The sequence below is a fragment of the Physcomitrium patens genome, chromosome 5 (genome assembly GCF_059467195.1).
Source record: "Physcomitrium patens ecotype Gransden chromosome 5, ASM5946719v1, whole genome shotgun sequence".
NCBI lineage: Eukaryota > Viridiplantae > Streptophyta > Bryopsida > Funariales > Funariaceae > Physcomitrium > Physcomitrium patens.
The window spans coordinates 17,026,629-17,045,250 of NC_143414.1; the positions used below are offsets into that span (position 1 = coordinate 17,026,629).

General features: G+C 36.2%; 2 protein-coding genes across 18 annotated transcripts; one reads left to right on the plus strand and one right to left on the minus strand.

The window, feature by feature from the left end:
* Nucleotides 1-254: 254 nt before the first annotated feature.
* Nucleotides 255-7,196, minus strand: LOC112282546 (squalene synthase 1). Of its 16 annotated transcripts, none has more exons than XR_012217555.2 (15): nt 6,344-7,014; nt 4,478-4,950; nt 4,148-4,190; nt 3,675-3,764; nt 3,303-3,378; nt 3,131-3,200; nt 2,800-2,943; nt 2,537-2,641; nt 2,250-2,396; nt 1,999-2,074; nt 1,756-1,841; nt 1,403-1,488; nt 1,157-1,202; nt 864-1,004; nt 255-721 (listed from the first exon to the last, which is right to left on the minus strand). XR_012217555.2 is itself a non-coding variant. In XM_024520262.3 (15 exons), exons 3-15 carry the CDS (start codon nt 4,670-4,672, stop codon nt 948-950), a joined length of 1,221 nt encoding a protein of 406 aa, XP_024376030.1. In that variant the 5' UTR covers nt 4,673-4,714; nt 4,817-4,950; nt 6,344-6,627; the 3' UTR covers nt 255-947. The 16 variants fall into 16 exon arrangements, 14 of the variants coding, with proteins under 14 accessions (XP_024376030.1, XP_090106845.1, XP_090106848.1 ...); XR_016503129.1 differs by lacking the exon at nt 6,344-7,014 and adding an exon at nt 5,362-6,093; XM_024520262.3 differs by having other exon boundaries at nt 255-1,004; nt 4,478-4,714; nt 4,817-4,950; nt 6,344-6,627.
* A 5,009-nt stretch (nt 7,197-12,205) lies between these two features.
* LOC112282187 (uncharacterized) lies at nt 12,206-15,244 on the plus strand. 2 transcript variants are annotated; one of them, XM_024519537.3, is made up of 6 exons: nt 12,206-12,423; nt 12,694-12,886; nt 13,095-13,187; nt 13,294-13,452; nt 13,664-13,858; nt 13,978-15,244. In XM_024519537.3, the coding sequence occupies exons 2-6, from the start codon at nt 12,827-12,829 to the stop codon at nt 14,800-14,802; spliced, it is 1,332 nt and encodes a 443-aa protein (XP_024375305.1). In that variant the 5' UTR covers nt 12,206-12,423; nt 12,694-12,826; the 3' UTR covers nt 14,803-15,244. The 2 variants fall into 2 exon arrangements, with proteins under 2 accessions (XP_024375305.1, XP_024375306.1); XM_024519538.3 differs by having other exon boundaries at nt 12,213-12,423; nt 13,984-15,244.
* Nucleotides 15,245-18,622: the final 3,378 nt, after the last annotated feature.

Consider the following 18,622-nt stretch of genomic DNA (forward strand, 5'->3'; position numbering starts at 1 on the left):
ACTTCTCTTAACAATACCCTTCTCTTATATTATTCTCATAACTATTACATTACCAGATTAAGCAAGTACGTTAAAAAATTTGGAGGTATCCAAACTCTGTTCGTAGGTCCAGATCTACGACAGGTGCCGGAGCGTGATTTAACCAAGACAAGACTTAGGTTGAAATTATACACAGTGAGATCAAATACATGGCTTGAATAAGTTACCCTCAAAGATGTAACCTGGAGGCTTGCAAAAAAACAGGAACCGTGACAGAAGGGCAAAATAATAATAAAATATTAAAAGAAAGAAGAACAGGATTACCATTTAAAATGGAAAAAAACACTTCACGATAGTTAACACGGCTGAAATTATGTTCATGGCTCGCATGGAAACTTACGAAGTAAGCTCTCAGTAGGCGACTAATTCTCCATCTATTTACGTGAGACCTGGAGCCTTGCAAAAAAAAGTGACTCCTGAAAGCTGAAGAACAACTAGCATCTCTAACACCCATATTCAATAGTCCACATGAACCGATGTTGGTAGCATTGCTTCACCGATTTGAGAAGCCAAAAAAACATCGCTTGCGAATCTGCCCTTACTGTACAGTGAGCAGGGAGAAGAAAAAAAATATGCCCCAGTAGAAGACATCCACTAGAACCATGGAGTCAAGCCTGAGATTAGCTGCTGAAGGGCAGCAGGTTTGCATGGAGCTCAATCAATAGCCACCCCAGTTGCGCAACTGTTGAAGAGAAAGCCATCCAGCTCGTCAGTTAGCTGCCAGTCTGGTAGAGAAAACATAACGGAAACTACTCTTTGAAAAAGCCAGTTTTCAAATGCCTTATAATCGGAAGGCAGAAAAAAAAAGCACGGAGCTATTATACCCATGGGTGGGTATCTGGCCAATCCCCTTCACTTTATAGCTCCAGGGGCTCTGCAGTACTTCGTAATACGTTCAGCTGTTCTTTCTACTGCTTCGTCACGATCAGAAGCATAATCACCAGTATAACAAACAACGCCACAACCTGTGGTGCGGGATAGATGCATGAGGTCAGCACTCAGAGTAAGCAAAATATCAGAATGTATGGATTTTGTTGATTAGATTGTTTCCTTATGAATTTGTATGTAATCAAGCTTCTGCACTTCAATATGGTTAGGTTTTAGGGGAGCAGCATACCAGGAAGGTTTCGTGTCCGAATTTACTCTCTATCGTGAAAGCCCGCCTGTGTCAGGGCACCTACCACATCTTCAGTTCCAGAAACTAAACCAAGGATTGTTATGAATCCATCTGGATTTCAACAGCGTCTCCCAGCAGAGCTGTGAAGGGTGCTCATTGTTGCACAACTCTACGAGACATTGCTCAAAACAGTACTAAAAGGCACAATCTGCACTGAAATTGGAAGATCTGATCATGAAGGCTTGCCTGTTTTTGATTTCAAATCTGCAGATTGAACGGATATCATCTACAAACTTGTGAGTTGTGACAGCAGAAGGGTCTGTCTTGTCAATCTAGCACCACAAAAGGTGTTAAGGTTAGCAAACCATGCAGAAACTTAGCAGACCGGTAAACCGATGTTAAGCAGTTACGTTGTATTTCGTTATGGACACAACTCTAGCTAAATGAAAAGCAGCTATTTGACAAATACGGACAGCGTATGTAACATGATTTTTCTGCGAAATGACTTTGGCCGGTGTATGACCAGGTCCAGATTATGTATAATCAGCATTTAAATACGAAATGAGTACACCAAATATAAGGAGCTTGAAGATGAAAACCTTGGCAGCAATTAGGCGGGTGAAGTCGTAAAACGCGCCATAAACATCGACCATGTTCTTCACATCTAGGATTTTGGCTGTCAAACCTGCAACAGCACATAGCCGGGATGAGAAAAGCATAAAATTGTTTAGATAGGTCGGTTACGAATAAGATGGTAATAATGATGTAACACCAAGTTGATTTCATCCTGAACTATTGCACAGATTGCTAGTGATCCTTTGAAACAAGAGCGATCGAATTACCTCTTCTCATTCTCACAGATCCCCTGAAAACTTCCACGTTGTTATAACACATGGCCAGAGTTCCTAGCGCAGTAATCTGCAAGTCACAACATTGTTGGAAAGTGGGAAGCACGATATTATTTTCCAGCGAAATCAACTCTGGGTAGAACCACAGCCACAACCACAGCACAAACCATCCTAAAAATAAAGCAAAATTGGATACACCAAGACATTTTTTGACAGAATAGTGATAACTCATGCAAAGGATGAACCTGAAAAGTGGCACAGAATCGAAGATTTGGTTGGTCCTGCAAAGCTGCCATGTAATGTAGACAATCTAAGCCATGTGAGAGAGCATCAGTCACCATCTCGTTCAGACAGTGTAAACCTTGCTTGTAGTTCGTTTCATCCATGAAGGCCTGTAGAACCGAATCTGCTGATGAGTCCAAGCGAAAGAAGACATCGTCGAAGAGCACATCAAACCAGTATGAAAAGCCACAGAAACGCACGAAGAAGTAAGTGCTGCAGGTAAATCATAAACTGTTAAGCCAAGCAATACCTCAGGCTTGTCAGCATACTTCGACCACACTTCTTTTGGCCAGCGTAAGCGCGATGTGGGTTGGGCGTTGATGTTTTCCAGGTAATCTCTAATCACATTTGTTTTCTGAGAGAAGACAAGTGCGGTTTAACGAGCCAGACACAAGTGAAGAAAAGCTTGGAAATGTACAAGCACTGAATAGAGCCCTCTACTCCGCGAGAAAGATTTGAATCCACAAAGAATTAAATAAGTGAATAAATAAAACAACTAGAGCAAAACCGTACCTGCAAAAACAAGCCCATTGCATTTGAAAGATAATCAGGAGTAAACTGCTCCATTCCAGCAGTGTAAAAAATGCGGGTGAGACCCAAACCCATGAGCCCGGCACTGAAGTGACAGTATTCGTTGTAATCCTCACGAGAAATAATCTGAGCAAATAAAATGCCAAACGTGAGCACCTTAATAAAGCAATTCACGGGATTTCTCTTCATGTGAGCAACACAATCCACCTAAGCTTGACGCTGCTAGTGTCATCCACTGCTAGTGTTATCTCAACATTAATGAAAAAAAAATCTTTTAATCTCCGCAAGGAACCCGTGTCAATCGGAAGTGCACCTCGGTGTTCAAATACTTCACCATGCCCTCGCCCATTCGCTCAGTAATCTCAGTGATCACTTCCTGATATCTGCAGGGACAAGAAATTCCTCACCAAACCAGTGAAAAAAGAGCAAAAAACAAATAAATAAATAAAAATCTCCGCAAATACGACTGAAAAAGAAGCACGCACCCGGTTGTCAGCCCCAAGAAGGCGAGAATCACCAAGTAAAACTTATCCATCAAAAGCTTGTAGTCGTTATTTCCACCTACTCTCAAAGGTGACCACATAATAAGAAGATTAGATTGACAGCTAACGTTCCACAATACACCTAATCACATGCTTTTAGCTTGTGCAATAGGCGAAACTACTGTTACCCATGAAGAAGATATCATGGTAAAAACTGATCGTGTGAACATGTTACTCGAGCAATCAAGAATTACAAATATATGACCAAACCAGTGGCAGTTCGTTAAGATCGTAGTACATCAAATGCCCACAAGATTAATCACAAACAAACAATTGTATTAGCTACAATGCTCTATGAAGAAGTCCCGCACTCACAAGGAAAATGAAAATCGCGATCAAAGATCTTCTTATGAAGGTTTCTCAGAAGTTCAACTTTCAAATCATAAGGTATTGTCAAATCGTCTTCTGCACAACAATCCCCAGTTTCCAACAATCAGAATAGTTGTTGAAACTTTGTCGACTTAAACCCAAAAAAACAGCATTTTAGAGACTGGTTTGATCACCACTATGTCATATATAGAGGGTGATTGTACATTTCACAGTTCATTTTCTGCGCTCCTGCAAAGCTATACAATAATACTTGAAGGCAGGCTGCCTTCTGCAGGCAATGAATTGTAAGGCCGTCTTAAAATTTTAAATCCTCGAGTCAAAATCATGGTGTGCTCCCTGAATCATAGGTGCATCCAATAAAGGCGCCAGCAGAGTATACTTCAGGTTTGTCATTATGTTTAATCAATTTGTGTATCTACGAATTTAACTAACAAAGTCTAAAGAAACATAAAACCCACCAACAGCTTGGAGGCCTCGCAAAACCAAATAAAACACGCATACCTGCACAAAAACAGTTATTTTTATAAAGGCGATATAAAATGGTTTACCGCTTTCTAAAAGAGGAATAGAGCGCACTGGAAGAGACCATGCAATTTAGCGAGAGCTACGATTCGTCAAGCAACCATGAAGATATTTCTTTCAAGCATAAACCCTGAAATACATCGCGATGAGAGGTTGATGCTAAACAATCTGAATCACTCCAAACGTTTAGTTCAATTGGTTTCCAATGGAATCATCTTACCATCTGAAACAACACGAGTGAAGGCAGGTGGGGTGTAGGCACTTACAGCGTTGCGAAGCCCAGGCTCCAGCTGCAATATAACAATGGAAAAGCTTCCAGAGACCCGTCTTAGCATTTGATAGCAAAAAGCCAAATTGGGGTCCGAAGGAATAGCCCTATTTGCTGCCGCTGAAGCCATCTTCAGCTTTAACAGATGGTGCAAGTCCTCGGGATTCTTCAAAATTGCCCCAATGATCCCCATCTTGAAAGATTGTTTCGAATCTCTTTCGAATCGTGCTGGCCCCTACAAAAAGCTTTATTGTTTAATCAAGCTCCCTGAAGGTCTACATCTTCCTAACACTCAGCCCAAAATATTCCACAAACTCATGGCAAACAATGATATAACCTAAACACATCCAGCTTCCATAATGTCTCCTTCAGATTCGTATGCAGTTAAACTCCGGCCCTCTTCCATGATTCTATGGTTCGCCATCGCCTCAATATCCTCGCATATGTTATATATTAAACTCTTCCCAAAATCTGCAAAGACCACCCAGGCTGAGAATGTTAGAAAATTAACGAATGAAGTCGGTAGGATCTTGCTTTCAATTTTAACCCCACAACGTTGTCTACATTGAAAATAAGCATTTTGTATACTGGAAGAGGAACAATCCTGATCGATTTCATAACCCGCTGGCGAAATAGGATAGACCACACAGACTACTGCCAGGGATGCCCACAAGCCAAATCCACTTCCATTCCTTTTCTAAGATCATCGCATCTCCTTGACCGCCGCACTAAAATTAGCGAAGTATCAAAATGAATAAAACAGAATCTTCGTTAAGCTTAAAAGAAGTGCTGCTCCTGAATAAGAAAGAGCACACACTTTGCGAAGACTTCTACCAGGCTAGCTCAGCTTTATCGATTCTCACGTAGCACTTGCTTCCATACCGAGAGATTTCAACGGAATCTTGGCGCTGCTGTTGATGCGGTAGCAATAGCTACAGAGAAGAGAGCGGAAAGAGAGCAAGAAGAGATCGTGCCTGCTTCACCATGTATGCGATGCATCACGGAATAAACAACTCAAACTGATACGAGAGAGTCCGATCTTCTAAAGTGAATCTTCCTGAAAGACTAGACAAAGCGCCCCTTCTGTTTGTTTCGTCATACACAAGGTAAACACCTTGTGAATACCCACACGAAGGTTTCTCTCAATGAAGAATTTCGCCGAATAATCCAGAAAAGACGTGCTACTGACAGATGTAAGACAGTTGGCATGAGAAGAGACCACGTAAGGGAATAATTGACGGAGATGAAGATTCTGGAATTCGTTCCGAGATGGCTCCACCGTCACAACCACAACAACCTGGTGGTAGGGATCCACTCAGAAACATTGGAAGCAAGAAGCAACATCAACGCATAGACAAATACAAGTCAGACCAGTTAAAACTCGAACAAACTGCTCGTCAATACTACAGCACCAAGACTGAAGATCAAATCACAAATGTTCACTGGTTATTAGACTCTGGACACGCAACACTCGCGAACAAACACACACACACACACACACATATATATAGATATATATATATATATATATATATATATGCACATACATACATACACACACATACGTGCTAAAGCTACTCCTTTCAGAGATAAAACCGGAATTCACAACAAAGGCTCTCTAACTTCCAGCTTCCATGCTTCAAGAAAACAACCTCACATGTCCCTATCACTAGAAGGAAATAACTTTAATCACGGCGCTTTTCAACAATCGTCCAGCCACTTCAGTCCCCCCGAACCCTCCCAGGAGATGCAATAAGTGACCGAAGGGAGTCTAAACAGAGACGACGAATAAGCGAGGGTGCAAAAACGATACCGACAGGGTGAGAGTTTCACCGCGGAGGAGGAGGAGGGCAGCGAGAAGTACCAGAGTGAAGACGAGGGTAACGAACCCTAGAGAAACTGGCTGACAGGGAGCAAGGCTGGCAGATGAAAGAGATAGTTCGTTGCTGGAGATGAGCACGTACATACGAGGTTGAGCGTGACGTTACCAGACATAGCACGCAGTCCCCTCCCCCCGCCCCACCAATCGCAGAAAGCGGCTTTGGCGAGGCACGCGCTCGCAACCCCGATTCAATCTCCTCGCACACAATTCCCGTTAATTATTAACTAGGCAACATTTGCACTCTTTGGCATTTTGACTCACGATCACCGTCTTGCTGCCCAGCTCACCAGATGAATGGATCCCAGAAGAGGTGAAGGAATCTGCGAGACCGACGCCGGTGTTCCAGTTCATCGCTGCTTCGGTGGCACATCTTCAGCGATTCCATCGACTCCTGGGAGACTCCAGCCACTGGACTCGGACCCATGTGCGCTCAATCGGTGGTGGGTAGGAGCTCGCGCGGCTGTAGGTTTACTAATCCCTATCATTCCATCCCTAGTCGAATCTTCTGCTCGTCGAGGAGACCTACGCGCACTCCCGGAACCAATCATATCGGCAAAGCCTAATCACTCGGCTGACAACCCAGTTCAGGATGCTCTGCAGGAGGATGAAGCTCCGGAACATGGAACAAAGCTCCAATTCGGCACGGTATATATTAAGATTGAGACGGCAAGAAAAAAACGCTAATCTTGGGGGGGGGGGTGGGTATTCAGATGGCGACGACTATGAATGGCGAGAAATTGTCGCGAACCCTGGACGATGGACGGACAGATAGCCTGGAACGTTACTGTGAGCGAGCCTAGGCTGTGAGTCTACGCTTCAGGAGCGAGAGAGAGTTGGGCGATGGGCGCAGATAGCGGTGGGCCCTCCTCCTCCTTCTCCTTCTATAGTGGAAAATGAAAGCTGGGTCCTCCTCCCTCAGTCACTGCCTGCCTGAATGACGGACTGACTGACTGACTGCAATCTTGCTTGCTTGCCTGCCTGCATGTCCGCATCCCCCGCATACGCCCCCCTCGTCACCTCGCCCTCGTCGCGAACTGCGCCGTGCATGGAGAAAAAGGTGGTAGAAGAGAAGGTGGAGCACGGGGGATCATCATCTAACATCATCTAGCATCATCACCAACTTCTCTTCATCCCGCATTCGTCCCCTTCCCCTTCTTTTTCTTCTTCCTGCTCCTACTCCTGCTCTTCCGTCCCGCATCGCCGCACCCCCGCATCCTCGCATCCCTGCACACCGCTCATTCGGCTTCGTTGCTTCTCCACTTTCGGGCCTCCTCCTGTGCATCAGTCTTTCCTCTGTTTGTCTGTGTGTCAGTGTGTGTGTGCTTGTGTTGCGATGGATGGTGTGTGTCAGTGTGTGTGTGTGTGAGTGTGGAAGAAGAGATTGTGAGATGGATGTTTGGTTTGTATGGTCTCCTGAAACAGTGAACTGAGATGAAGAATAACAATAATAATAATAAAGAGGGAGAATATTAACGGCGTGCACCACTAAAGGTGTGTGAGGTTAGTTGGTGTGAAAGAAATTTGGGATGTATTTGTTTTGGGAGTATTCACTGCCTCGGATCCTTTCTGCCTTTTTTTCCTTTTTTTGATTTTGTTGCTTGCCGTGAGATTTGATTATTCACTGAATGAATGTCTGAAAACAACATCTTGAACCAAATAAATTTAATAAATTCTTATTGCATCAAAAGAATTTATTCTATATATATATATATATATATATATATAGAAGTCTTATGACAATACGATGTACTTTTGTTTAGATGTATTCATTTGAACATTATGTATTTATTCCATAAGTGCAATCTTTTTATTTGTTATTATTGTTTAATATCTTTTATTTTATCCTTTATCATCTTGGGCATAAAAAATTATCCTTAATACTTCCACTATTAAATTTTATTTTCAAAACATTTGAAATAATATCTTCATGTATTAGCTATCATCTTTTAAAACATAATTTTATCACCAGAGCATATACTAAAATAAACTGATGATAAATTAATGCATTTTCATAAAATTTTGTTAATGTATACAATTATTATTATGATTATTATTTGTGTTATTATGCTTTTCATAAACACTTCATGTAAAATTCTCTTGAGAAGTATCATGGGTAATACATTCAATAGTTTTTTGGCCATTATCTATTCAATAAAGCTAATATTAGTATATATATATATATATATATATATATATATATATATACATGTAAACAAATCCTATTCTTTTATGAAAAAAGTTTTGGTGTGGTCCATTTTGATTTTGACAAACCATGTGATTAGTTCTCGTAGACTCAAAAAGAATTTAAGTTTTATGTTATTATAAAATCATTTAAAAATATCTTACCAATCAATTGTAATTAGTAATATATTTAAATATATCACACAATAGTAACATATTGTTTTTAAAAACATAAATTGTATGCCTGTCAAGATTTAAAGGAGTTGCTAATCAGTTGTGATTTCTTCAGTAGGTTGATTAGGAGTATGTTATGTTTTTACTAAAAAGATATATTATAGTTCAAATCATATTGTAATAATAATTTTTTATAAAAAATACCTATTTATAATGTTTACATCTTTAATTTAAAAACAAAAATTTAATTAATTCTACATCAAAAAAATAAAACAACAATTATTTTAAATATTATTATAATATAACACACATAAAACAAAAACAAATGATCTTATTCTTAAATCAAACTCACACATTTTGAAACCTATTAACAGAGTCAATTGATTTTGAAATAGTAAAAATAATAAAAATATCTATATTGCATGTATGTTTGTATCGTGTTTCTAGTGTTTTATATATATATATATAGATATATATATATACATTGATTTTGTTGTAATACAAGAAATAAAACTACTCTTTATACTTCGTGGTATAAGATCTACAATATAAAATTTCACCAATCAAACATATTTTATTGCACACCTTAAATTTTGTAATTTTTATTTTTATTTTTATTTTTTTATGTGTGTTTTATAGAAAGAAATAAGAATCGTATTTAGGCAAATAAATTATTACTTTTTTTTCTTCTTTAATTTCATTAAACTTTGGAAAAGAATATGTAGTATACTTCAAAAGTTATAATGATTTATTTTTAAATAATCTCTTCAAAGAAGCACAATTAATACATGCATTATTTTAATTAATTTAGATAGATCAATTTAAATAATCAACACTCAATACAAAACAAGATGGTGTTGTATCTATAATCTATTCTATTATAAATGAATTGAAGTACTACTAGATTAAAAACACTTCACAATATCTATATATATATATATATATATATATATTAAAGAAAAAAATTATCTATTTTATGTGTTTTATTAATAGTTGTAGGGATGAATTTAGTGAAGTGTGTTGTCTATTACAATAATGGATAGTTTAAAAAAGCACTTTAGCACTACCACAAATTTCTCTGTATTTTAGAATTTCTATTGTCAACATAGTAGCTGTATGTAATTTCTATTTTCTTGTAAAGTTTTATTTGAGCAAAATTGAAGTTGATGGATTTATATGGTGTTTGCACTAGAAACTCTAAATCTTAGATTTACTTATGATTTAGGAAATATTTATAGGAAAATATTAAACTGATGCACCCATTTACGAAATTGACCCACTCTATCATATCCATCATTATAAAAATGGACCTCCTCTAGAAACCATCAATATAATCATGGCCTTTACCCCCATCATTCTTGTTTCTAGCCTTTGCTCTTCCATTCCTTGCCTTCTTCATTTCAACCTCATTATTTCCCTCCCTTCATTTCTAACTTTCATCCCAACTCTCCTCACTCTCCTTCATTACCCATGATATGGTGGGTTGATATAGTAAATGGGTGGGTCATTTTAACATTTTTTTATATATATATTTATATATACATATGTATTCATTCGTTTTTTTTTTCTAAAATCAAATATGATTCACTTTCTACCTTGAATTTGAATAATAATGTAATTTAAAGCACCAACCTTTTGTAACAAAACATTCATACCAAGAATTTATACTAAAATATTTTTAATTCTCTTTAATTGAAACATCTACTAAAATCTTTAGTTAGATATTTCAAATTTAAAAATCAAAAGCTTTATTCATGTCCAATCTTATAAAGTTGCATAGGTAATATACTTGAAAATGAGCTAATTAGTGTATATATATATACATATATATATATATATATAGTTTCTAAACCATAGTCAAGTTCAAAACATTGTCCTTTAAATATTTTGATTCCATAACCAATTCAGATTTGGTTCAAATTGTCTCAGTACTCTTTTATTTTTTTATTTTTATTTTAAAGATATGCATGTGTCACTATCTATGAAATACTTTAAGTTTAATTGCAAGTCTTTTTTTTGGCTGTAACACAAGACTTTTGAGAACTTAGACCAAAGTCTCATGATGTTATTGTTGTGGTCCTTTTCAACAACCTTGTTTGTCTCAATAACTAATGATGTTAGGACCATGTTGGTAGGACAATTGGAACTTGAGCATAGTTATTGGGCATTTCTACCACAACTTAGGAGGTATAAGACTTTTGGTTTCCCCATTGGGCAATAAAAAAAAAACTTGCTACAAGACTCTTATATTAGAACACCACGAGAACCAAGTGTAAAAATTGTTATTTTCTACATTATCTTCAAAAGTATAGAACATCTTATTTTCTCATTTCTCCTAGCCCCTCCTTGCCTCATTTATCTCTGCCAAATACTACAAAGTAAAAGTCCGAAATATAAATAAATAAATGAATAAAACTTAAAAATAATATACACAAAAAATTACTAAAAACATATTTCATTTGAATGAATATTTATTTATTTTTAATTTGAGTTATACAGTATCAATGTTGGAATAATCTTTTGAACTTTTCAACTTATAAAAAATATCTTATTTTCATTTAAAATCATTAGATTATATTATTATTTTTATAATATTTTTGAGATTCATATATTGAAAAATAGTCACAAGCATGTTCATGAACTTTTAGAAATATCAGATTGATTAATAAATTATTATCTATAGCTGTATTACATTTATTTACTGTTTGTAATTTTTTATGTGGTACAATTGTAAGATGATTGATATTTATAAAAATATCATAAGAAAAAGAAAAGAAAGGAAAAAAATAAATTTACAAATTATTTTTTAAAATTCATTCAAATAATTTGAGTATATATTAAAAAAATAAAATCACATGTTTATCAAATTGAAGAAAAATACTTGTAATAATATATTTCTTTCAAATTTCTATTTTATTTTTGTCACTCAATTGATTTCTTTCTCTCAATACTTGAATTCTTTTTGCATCAACTAGAAAAAATAAGACGAAAAATGAAAAAAACATCACAAACCACAATTCTATTAAGAGAGTAAAACCAATTTCCTAAATTAATCAAATTTAATGCTTTTGATTGAAACAGCAACGAATTATTACTAATTTGAGTTCTATGGTAACAAATCAATCACCAAAATCCCCTAATTTGCAACCAAACTATAGGAAACATTCCCGTCCGTACTTAAAGGCTCCGTTCACCTGAAGTAAAAGCACTAAAACCACGTCATGAACCAATATTTCCCCGATCTTCAGATGTAAAGGAAAGAATCTCGATACGGTGGTGTTCCGGGTAGGGGAGGTTCCGGGTACGACGTAACCAAGTATCATGGTGTACCGGGTAAGTCACGGACCTCATCTGGTATATACCCGGTTACGTATCCAGATATACACATCTGGTTGAATTCCTATATACCAGGGTATAAACCAGTGTATTTTGGGTGACCGTTTGAGTTTGCGTCGCCTACCCTCCGCGAATGCACGGAGCTCGCTTTCAGTGCGAGCCTTGGGCCCCTGATGATTCTAGTGTGCGGCTGACTGAGAGATGAGTTCCAACATTCCGTGTTCAGTTGTGGGAATCCTTACGTCTGATTTCGCGTTATGGGCTTGTTTTCGACCTCACTTTACATGACCGTTTTGGCGTGCTGCGTGACGTTCAAGTCAGACTTCGCTGACACTGGAGGAGTGCTGGATCTTGTATCGTAGCATTCGATCGTGAGTTGCTCTGCGCATTCTCACTTTCGGATTTGTTTTCTGTCATCAGTTTTTTGTTTCATGCTTCTGTCTGTTGTTGAAAAGTCGCCAGACCTGTTAGTCCTCACGCTTGAACTCTTTCATGCTCCCCTTTGAAACCTCCTTCTACTTAGTTTTTCAACGACTCTCACGCATTTCATTGCTAGAGTTTATATAATTCTCGTCGTCTGTTGTGTACATCTCTTGATCGTTAAACCTTCGGGTGACTTCTTGTGACCGTGCTGTTTGCAGAGAAGTTTATTATAGTTCAAATTCTCGAAGCTTTAAAAGATCGTGTTTCGCCTGTTTTTCCGCAAATTTATCTTGAATCGCAGCAACAGCTGTTGCATATCTCAATTCGACGAGCTCGAAGAGAAGTTCCATAATGCAGGCCATCTGCGGAAGCCCCTCGATTGTGCGACCAGATCCAGCGACTACACTCGGGGTAGGCCACAGATAAGATTATCTTGGTTCTCTTTCTGCTAGAGTGAATCTGAGAAAGGTGTCAAACAGTGTGACGGGAGAGTCCCCAATAAGCAATCAGCAGATCTTGTTGGAATCCTTAATGAATCTAAACGCTTCGATTTGGGAAAAAAGTGGAGCATAACTCTTACTTGGATTCCTTAAATTTGGTGTTGGATGCTGCGCTGCAGCTGGATGAAACCGATGCTCATTTCAAGCTGCCAACCTCAGACAGATTGTTGAGCAGGATTCGTTCATCAGCTATAAAGCCTGACATTGGCACAGTACGTCTCATTCGCACACTTACTCAGAGTCCGTCTTTATTTACTTACTGTCGTACTGCATATCCGAATTGAACTTGAATTGACGCCAAGCGCACACTATCTGCAGCCTATGCGCGTCCCCGTAGATTCAAACGGACAGAGGCTCTATCCAACTCCGAGAAGCGCGCGGGCCTTGAACTTCGGAAGCTCTGAATTGAAGTGGCATACCAACCCCGCGTTTCAACCCCTGGAAACTGTTGAGAGTCTTCCTTGCGAACAGAGCCAGGTTGGTTTGTGGATCCTGTTCAGTTTTTAAACATTCTCAATCGTTCAAGAACGTGGTAACACCTCGAACTTCGTACGCTTTGTTCGCGATGTGCAGGTTGACTTTCCACTAATTCAACCCAGATGGTTTTCAATTTTAAGCTATATGTTCTGGATATTCTGAAGAACATCGTTTTGGAAATAACATTAATCCAGGATGATGTCTCGTGCAGCCGCTGAATGTCCTAGTTGAATCCGATGGGCTTGAGGTATGTCCTACCCCAAAGATCACGTCGCACAACAAACCAAGGATGAAATTCAACTCTGGTGCTGCGAGCTCTCCAGGGGGTCAGAACTTGCGACTCCAGAAACCTCTTCATTTCGAACCCTTGGAAACTATCCCAAGTCCTGCAGTTCTGAAAGAGCAGGTACGTTCTTCTTTTGAGTGTGAGCTTTATGCATACCTTAAACTGTCCCCCTCATGAATACTTAGGTCTTTCTCTCTGCCTCTTTCTGACTCACTCAGACTGCACCACACTCTTATCAGTTACAGATATCCAAGCGAGTACTGGGAGATTCCAATGGTCAATGGTTACAAGAATTTCCCATTTTTACCGAGAATGCCACTTCTTTCAAAGCGAAAACAACGGCCTCAGGCACCAGTTGCTTCGAAAGCATGACACCGAGAAACTTGTTCAACGAAACCCCTCGTTCTAAAAGTCGGATCAACTCTGCCAAAGCGGACAAAAAGTCATCATCTTTGAGAACTCAGGAGTCCCCGATGTCTCCAGATAGTGTAATGCAAAGGCACGAAGGAGAGGCAGCCTTCACTTCAGAAGCTCTGGTGAACGCCCCTGATTCCAATATGAGGAAGAGAGCTAGAGATAGAGACGGCGCTGCAGAATGCGATGAGAACACGAGGATCACGAGGTCTAAAGCTGAAGCAGAAAGGATCGCTGCCTTTCTTAAGTCCCCTGCTGTCAGGGTCCGTTTGTCGGATGGATCTAGGCAAGAGTATCAAGGCACACCGAGGAAATCGACTTTGAAGCTGTTCGACATAACTGAGAAGAATATGAGCAGTGCACCAGGTGGAGGGTGTGGTGAAGCTGTAGCCATGGAGGCGGAATCGTCTCAGACCTTTACAGAGCGTGAAAAGCTGCCAGTGGTTGCCGAGCTTCTACCGACGGTAGAAGAGCCACCTTTTCAATTTCCACTGTTCAGTTTTGGAGTTCCGCCCAGGACCCCCTCGGTGAAATCAACCAACAAGCAAATTGTGAGGGAGATTCACACACCGGCTGCTACTTCTGGAGTTTCTCGAAGGCCATCTACCAAACAAGGTTCTGCCAAAAAGAACCTTTCCTTGTTGCTCTAGCCGGAACCGTCCTAATCAATAGGAGTAATTGAGCGGGTACAGCTTCAGGCTGCACTCTGCTTTACATATACATACATACTTGGGCCCATCTCTCTTGTTCATGGTCATGAACATATCTGATGCCACTAGATACATCACCTCCATTTATCTTCTGAGATTGATCGCCACTTCCTCAGTGCCCGGTACAGAATTCTTTAGTGAATGTTTTCAAATGCCCCATGTCTCCAGTTCAGTTTTCTACAGCATTCAGTGTACTGACCTTGTGAAGTACTTAGAATACGACCAGAGCACCAGGCGTTAGTCTTTGAAGCTCGACAATTCTATGCTAATGGTTGACTGTGGCTCGATGAGTACGTACTGCTCTGAACGACACCCAACGTTGACGATTCATGCATGGTCAAGGTTTACAAATAAAAGTATGATTGTGGGTTATTATACACAATTGTTGGAGTCTAGCCAAAGTTCTCAAATCAATTTATTGAGGGATATCAATCATTAGAGGGAGATGATTGGTTATATATGCATATAGAATGCAAAAAGGTACAACAACAACAACAAAAAGTAGCAATCTTCAAAATATAAAATAAAACATGCAATAAAAAGAAAAATAAAGCATTACATTGTAACTTGTAAAACCAATTATGTTTAAATTCTTATCAATGTACAAAGATGAGCAATATGCAAGAGGAAGGATGACTTGAGTATGAGTAATGTAGTACTTGTTAAGTGGACAAAGGAGAAATTTGAACTAAATAACATGCAATCCTAGAGCACTATTAGTAGCTTTTTCAACAATCAAATTATACAAGAAAAACTTAACAAAGTGAACATTTTTGTAAAGCGTTACTGTTTACCTATACATTCTCAATTAGACAAAGCACAAACAAACTCAATCCTCAAATGCCAACATTGTGGTGTTGCACTTTTTGAGAACTTCATATAAAAGAAAAGAATGAAGTTTGCCATACTTTTAAATATTTTAAACCTACTGATGTTTTTAAATGGTTGTGAGCAAAAGTTTAAGTGCTGCCATTGTTTCAAAGAATTCAAGTTGTAGGATGAAATTGCCTCTTCAAATAATACCACTATCAGAAGATATTGCACAATATTGTATCCCCCCTAACTAGACAATACTTATTCAATAAATATTTAGTTTGAAGAAAGATAAAACCATAATCACTATTATATTGATTGCCAATGCAAATACTTTGTGTCAACTTGTTCTATTCTATATTGGCAATACTTGGAAGCTCCATGCATTCAAGAAGAAAATTGGAGAGAAACTTGGCTCCTACTATTGAGCAAACAATAAGGCATAGATAATTATTCTACTATTTCAAGAATGACTAAAGATGTTGAATCAAAAAATATAGAAAAAGAAGTAGAAGATTCTCATGCTAATGAACAATGTATTGTCTCATATCAATAACGATATAGAGATCTTTAATGTCAAAGTAACATTTCTACTATCAAATATTATGTCAAAGATCTAGCCAATGGATATAAGAATAAGATTTTAAAAGATATCATCAATGCTTTTAGCTACAATATGCAATAGATCATGAAAAACAAGGGAAAAAAGACATCTATAAGATCAAACAACTTATTGCCATGTGTTGGTGTAACATGGCATGGATAAAGATTCCTTTCAATGTCATCAACAATTATTTCAAGTATACTAGTATTATATAATGTGTCTTGCTTGAGAATGCACTAGGCACTTAGTTGTAGAAGGTAAATTACAAATTGCAATAATAAAAGTTTTAACAATTCTAATAGAATATTAAGTAAATCTTAATTATATCTTAAGAATCTTAATCAAACCTTAATCAATTCTTAAGAAATATTAAAAATATTCTATAAAAAAAAATCACAAAGAAATCATAAATAAACTTTAATTAATTAATAAAAAATATCTAAAAATATACTAAAAATAAAATTATCAAAGAAATAATAAAAATTATTAAGATATAAAAATAAAAACCTTATAAAAATACTAAAAGTAAAAATCCTAAAGAAATTATAAAGGAATTATGAAGAATTTTTTTTAAAAAAATAATCTAAATAAATCCAAATGTAGCACTTAACAAACCCTAAACAAATTCTAAGTAAATCCTAACCATATCCCTATAGCAATTTTAAAACTCTATTAACTATTAGTTCAATCATTGATTTTGATTAAATTTTATTTACCTAACTATAAAGAAGTACCTATTATATTATGAATAAAATAGATATTGAAAGCTACTATGTTTTGAATATTAATTGACTTACACTATTCAAGTTTAGAATAAAATAAATCTAACCTTCAAAAATTATAAATTAGTCATATCTAAATAAAAGTTGGATAATCAAATATATATTCACACTTAAAACATGATCTAAATTTTAGTAAAGTGCAATCAATTTAAAGACAATATAAGTAAAAAATCAAAAAATCAAAATTTCTTAAAAATTAGTATTTAATACTCAAAAAACTCTTTCGATTAGCATACCAACTTCAAATCATATGACCAATAATAACAATATATAAATTAACTTGCAAGTTTTACTAGGTATATGTACAAAAATCTAAAGAAATTCAAAATATAAGTTTGCAATTATTGATCAAGTTGTATAAAACTTAAGGGATATTATAAGTACAAGTTAAAGTTTTGTAGTATTTAGAACAAATATTAAACCACATATTTAATTAATAGGGCAAAAAAATCCAATCATATTCTTTAAATATTTCTATTAATAATGGTAGAATATTTTGGATAAGTTTTTTTTTTTTTTTTTTCAAATATACAAAAATGTATGGATAGAAAAATTAGATATGTTTTTTTTTATAAAAATTAATAAAAATATTCAAAACATTTATTTTGATAATCAAGATCTTTTTATTTTTTTATAAAATTAGTATATCATATATATAAACTAATTATACAATTTTTAAAGAATTTGTCTTGTGAAGCTATTGCGTTCTAAAATATGAAGTATGTATATGACTAAGCATTCAAACAACTACAATATCACAATTTTTCTTCTTTGGACAAATTTAGATCGAAATAATGTATTCTATATATTATACATAGATAAAACTTTACAATCTTATGCAATAAAATGCAAAACAAAGAATAATATCACTTAAGAGATAGACTTTCTATTTCAAATTTAAACTTCTTTAAAAATATAATCCTAAGTCTCTACTTCTATTTAAACCAAAAAATATAACAAAATAAGACTAAAAAGGAAAAAATACTTATTTGGCTCATGTAAAATAAATAAATTGATAAAAATCAAGAAAAGAAGAAAATTATAAATAATATAAGTGGCAAATATGAGTTATAATCATCCAAAAGCAACAAAATAATACAACACAGAAATAGAAAATTTAGATTAATACAAGAGTGACAACAATATAAGGATTAGATTTATAAAATACAACAAAGCAAGTTGGCTTAAGGTTGGAGAATTGATCAAGAAATTCCCACAAAAGGAACAAAAATATTTAAACAAATTAACTAAAACAAAAACCAGGCATGATATTTCTTGCTGCTTAAGAAGCAAGATTGACTAACAAATAGAAGTACAATCCCATTCTGATCAATTGCAAAATACTACTTTGTTTACTTTATATCTATATTAAGATCATAAATAATTATTAGAATTTAAAATAATCACTTTTATAATTAAATTATTTGATTATTGTCTAAATATTATAAAAAGTATAATGGTTTGTTTAAAACTACAATAATAATAAAATAATGTTCATCAAGAATCAAATATATAAAACTGTACGTAGGATTTTCAGGACAACTTAAGAAGAGCATGTAAT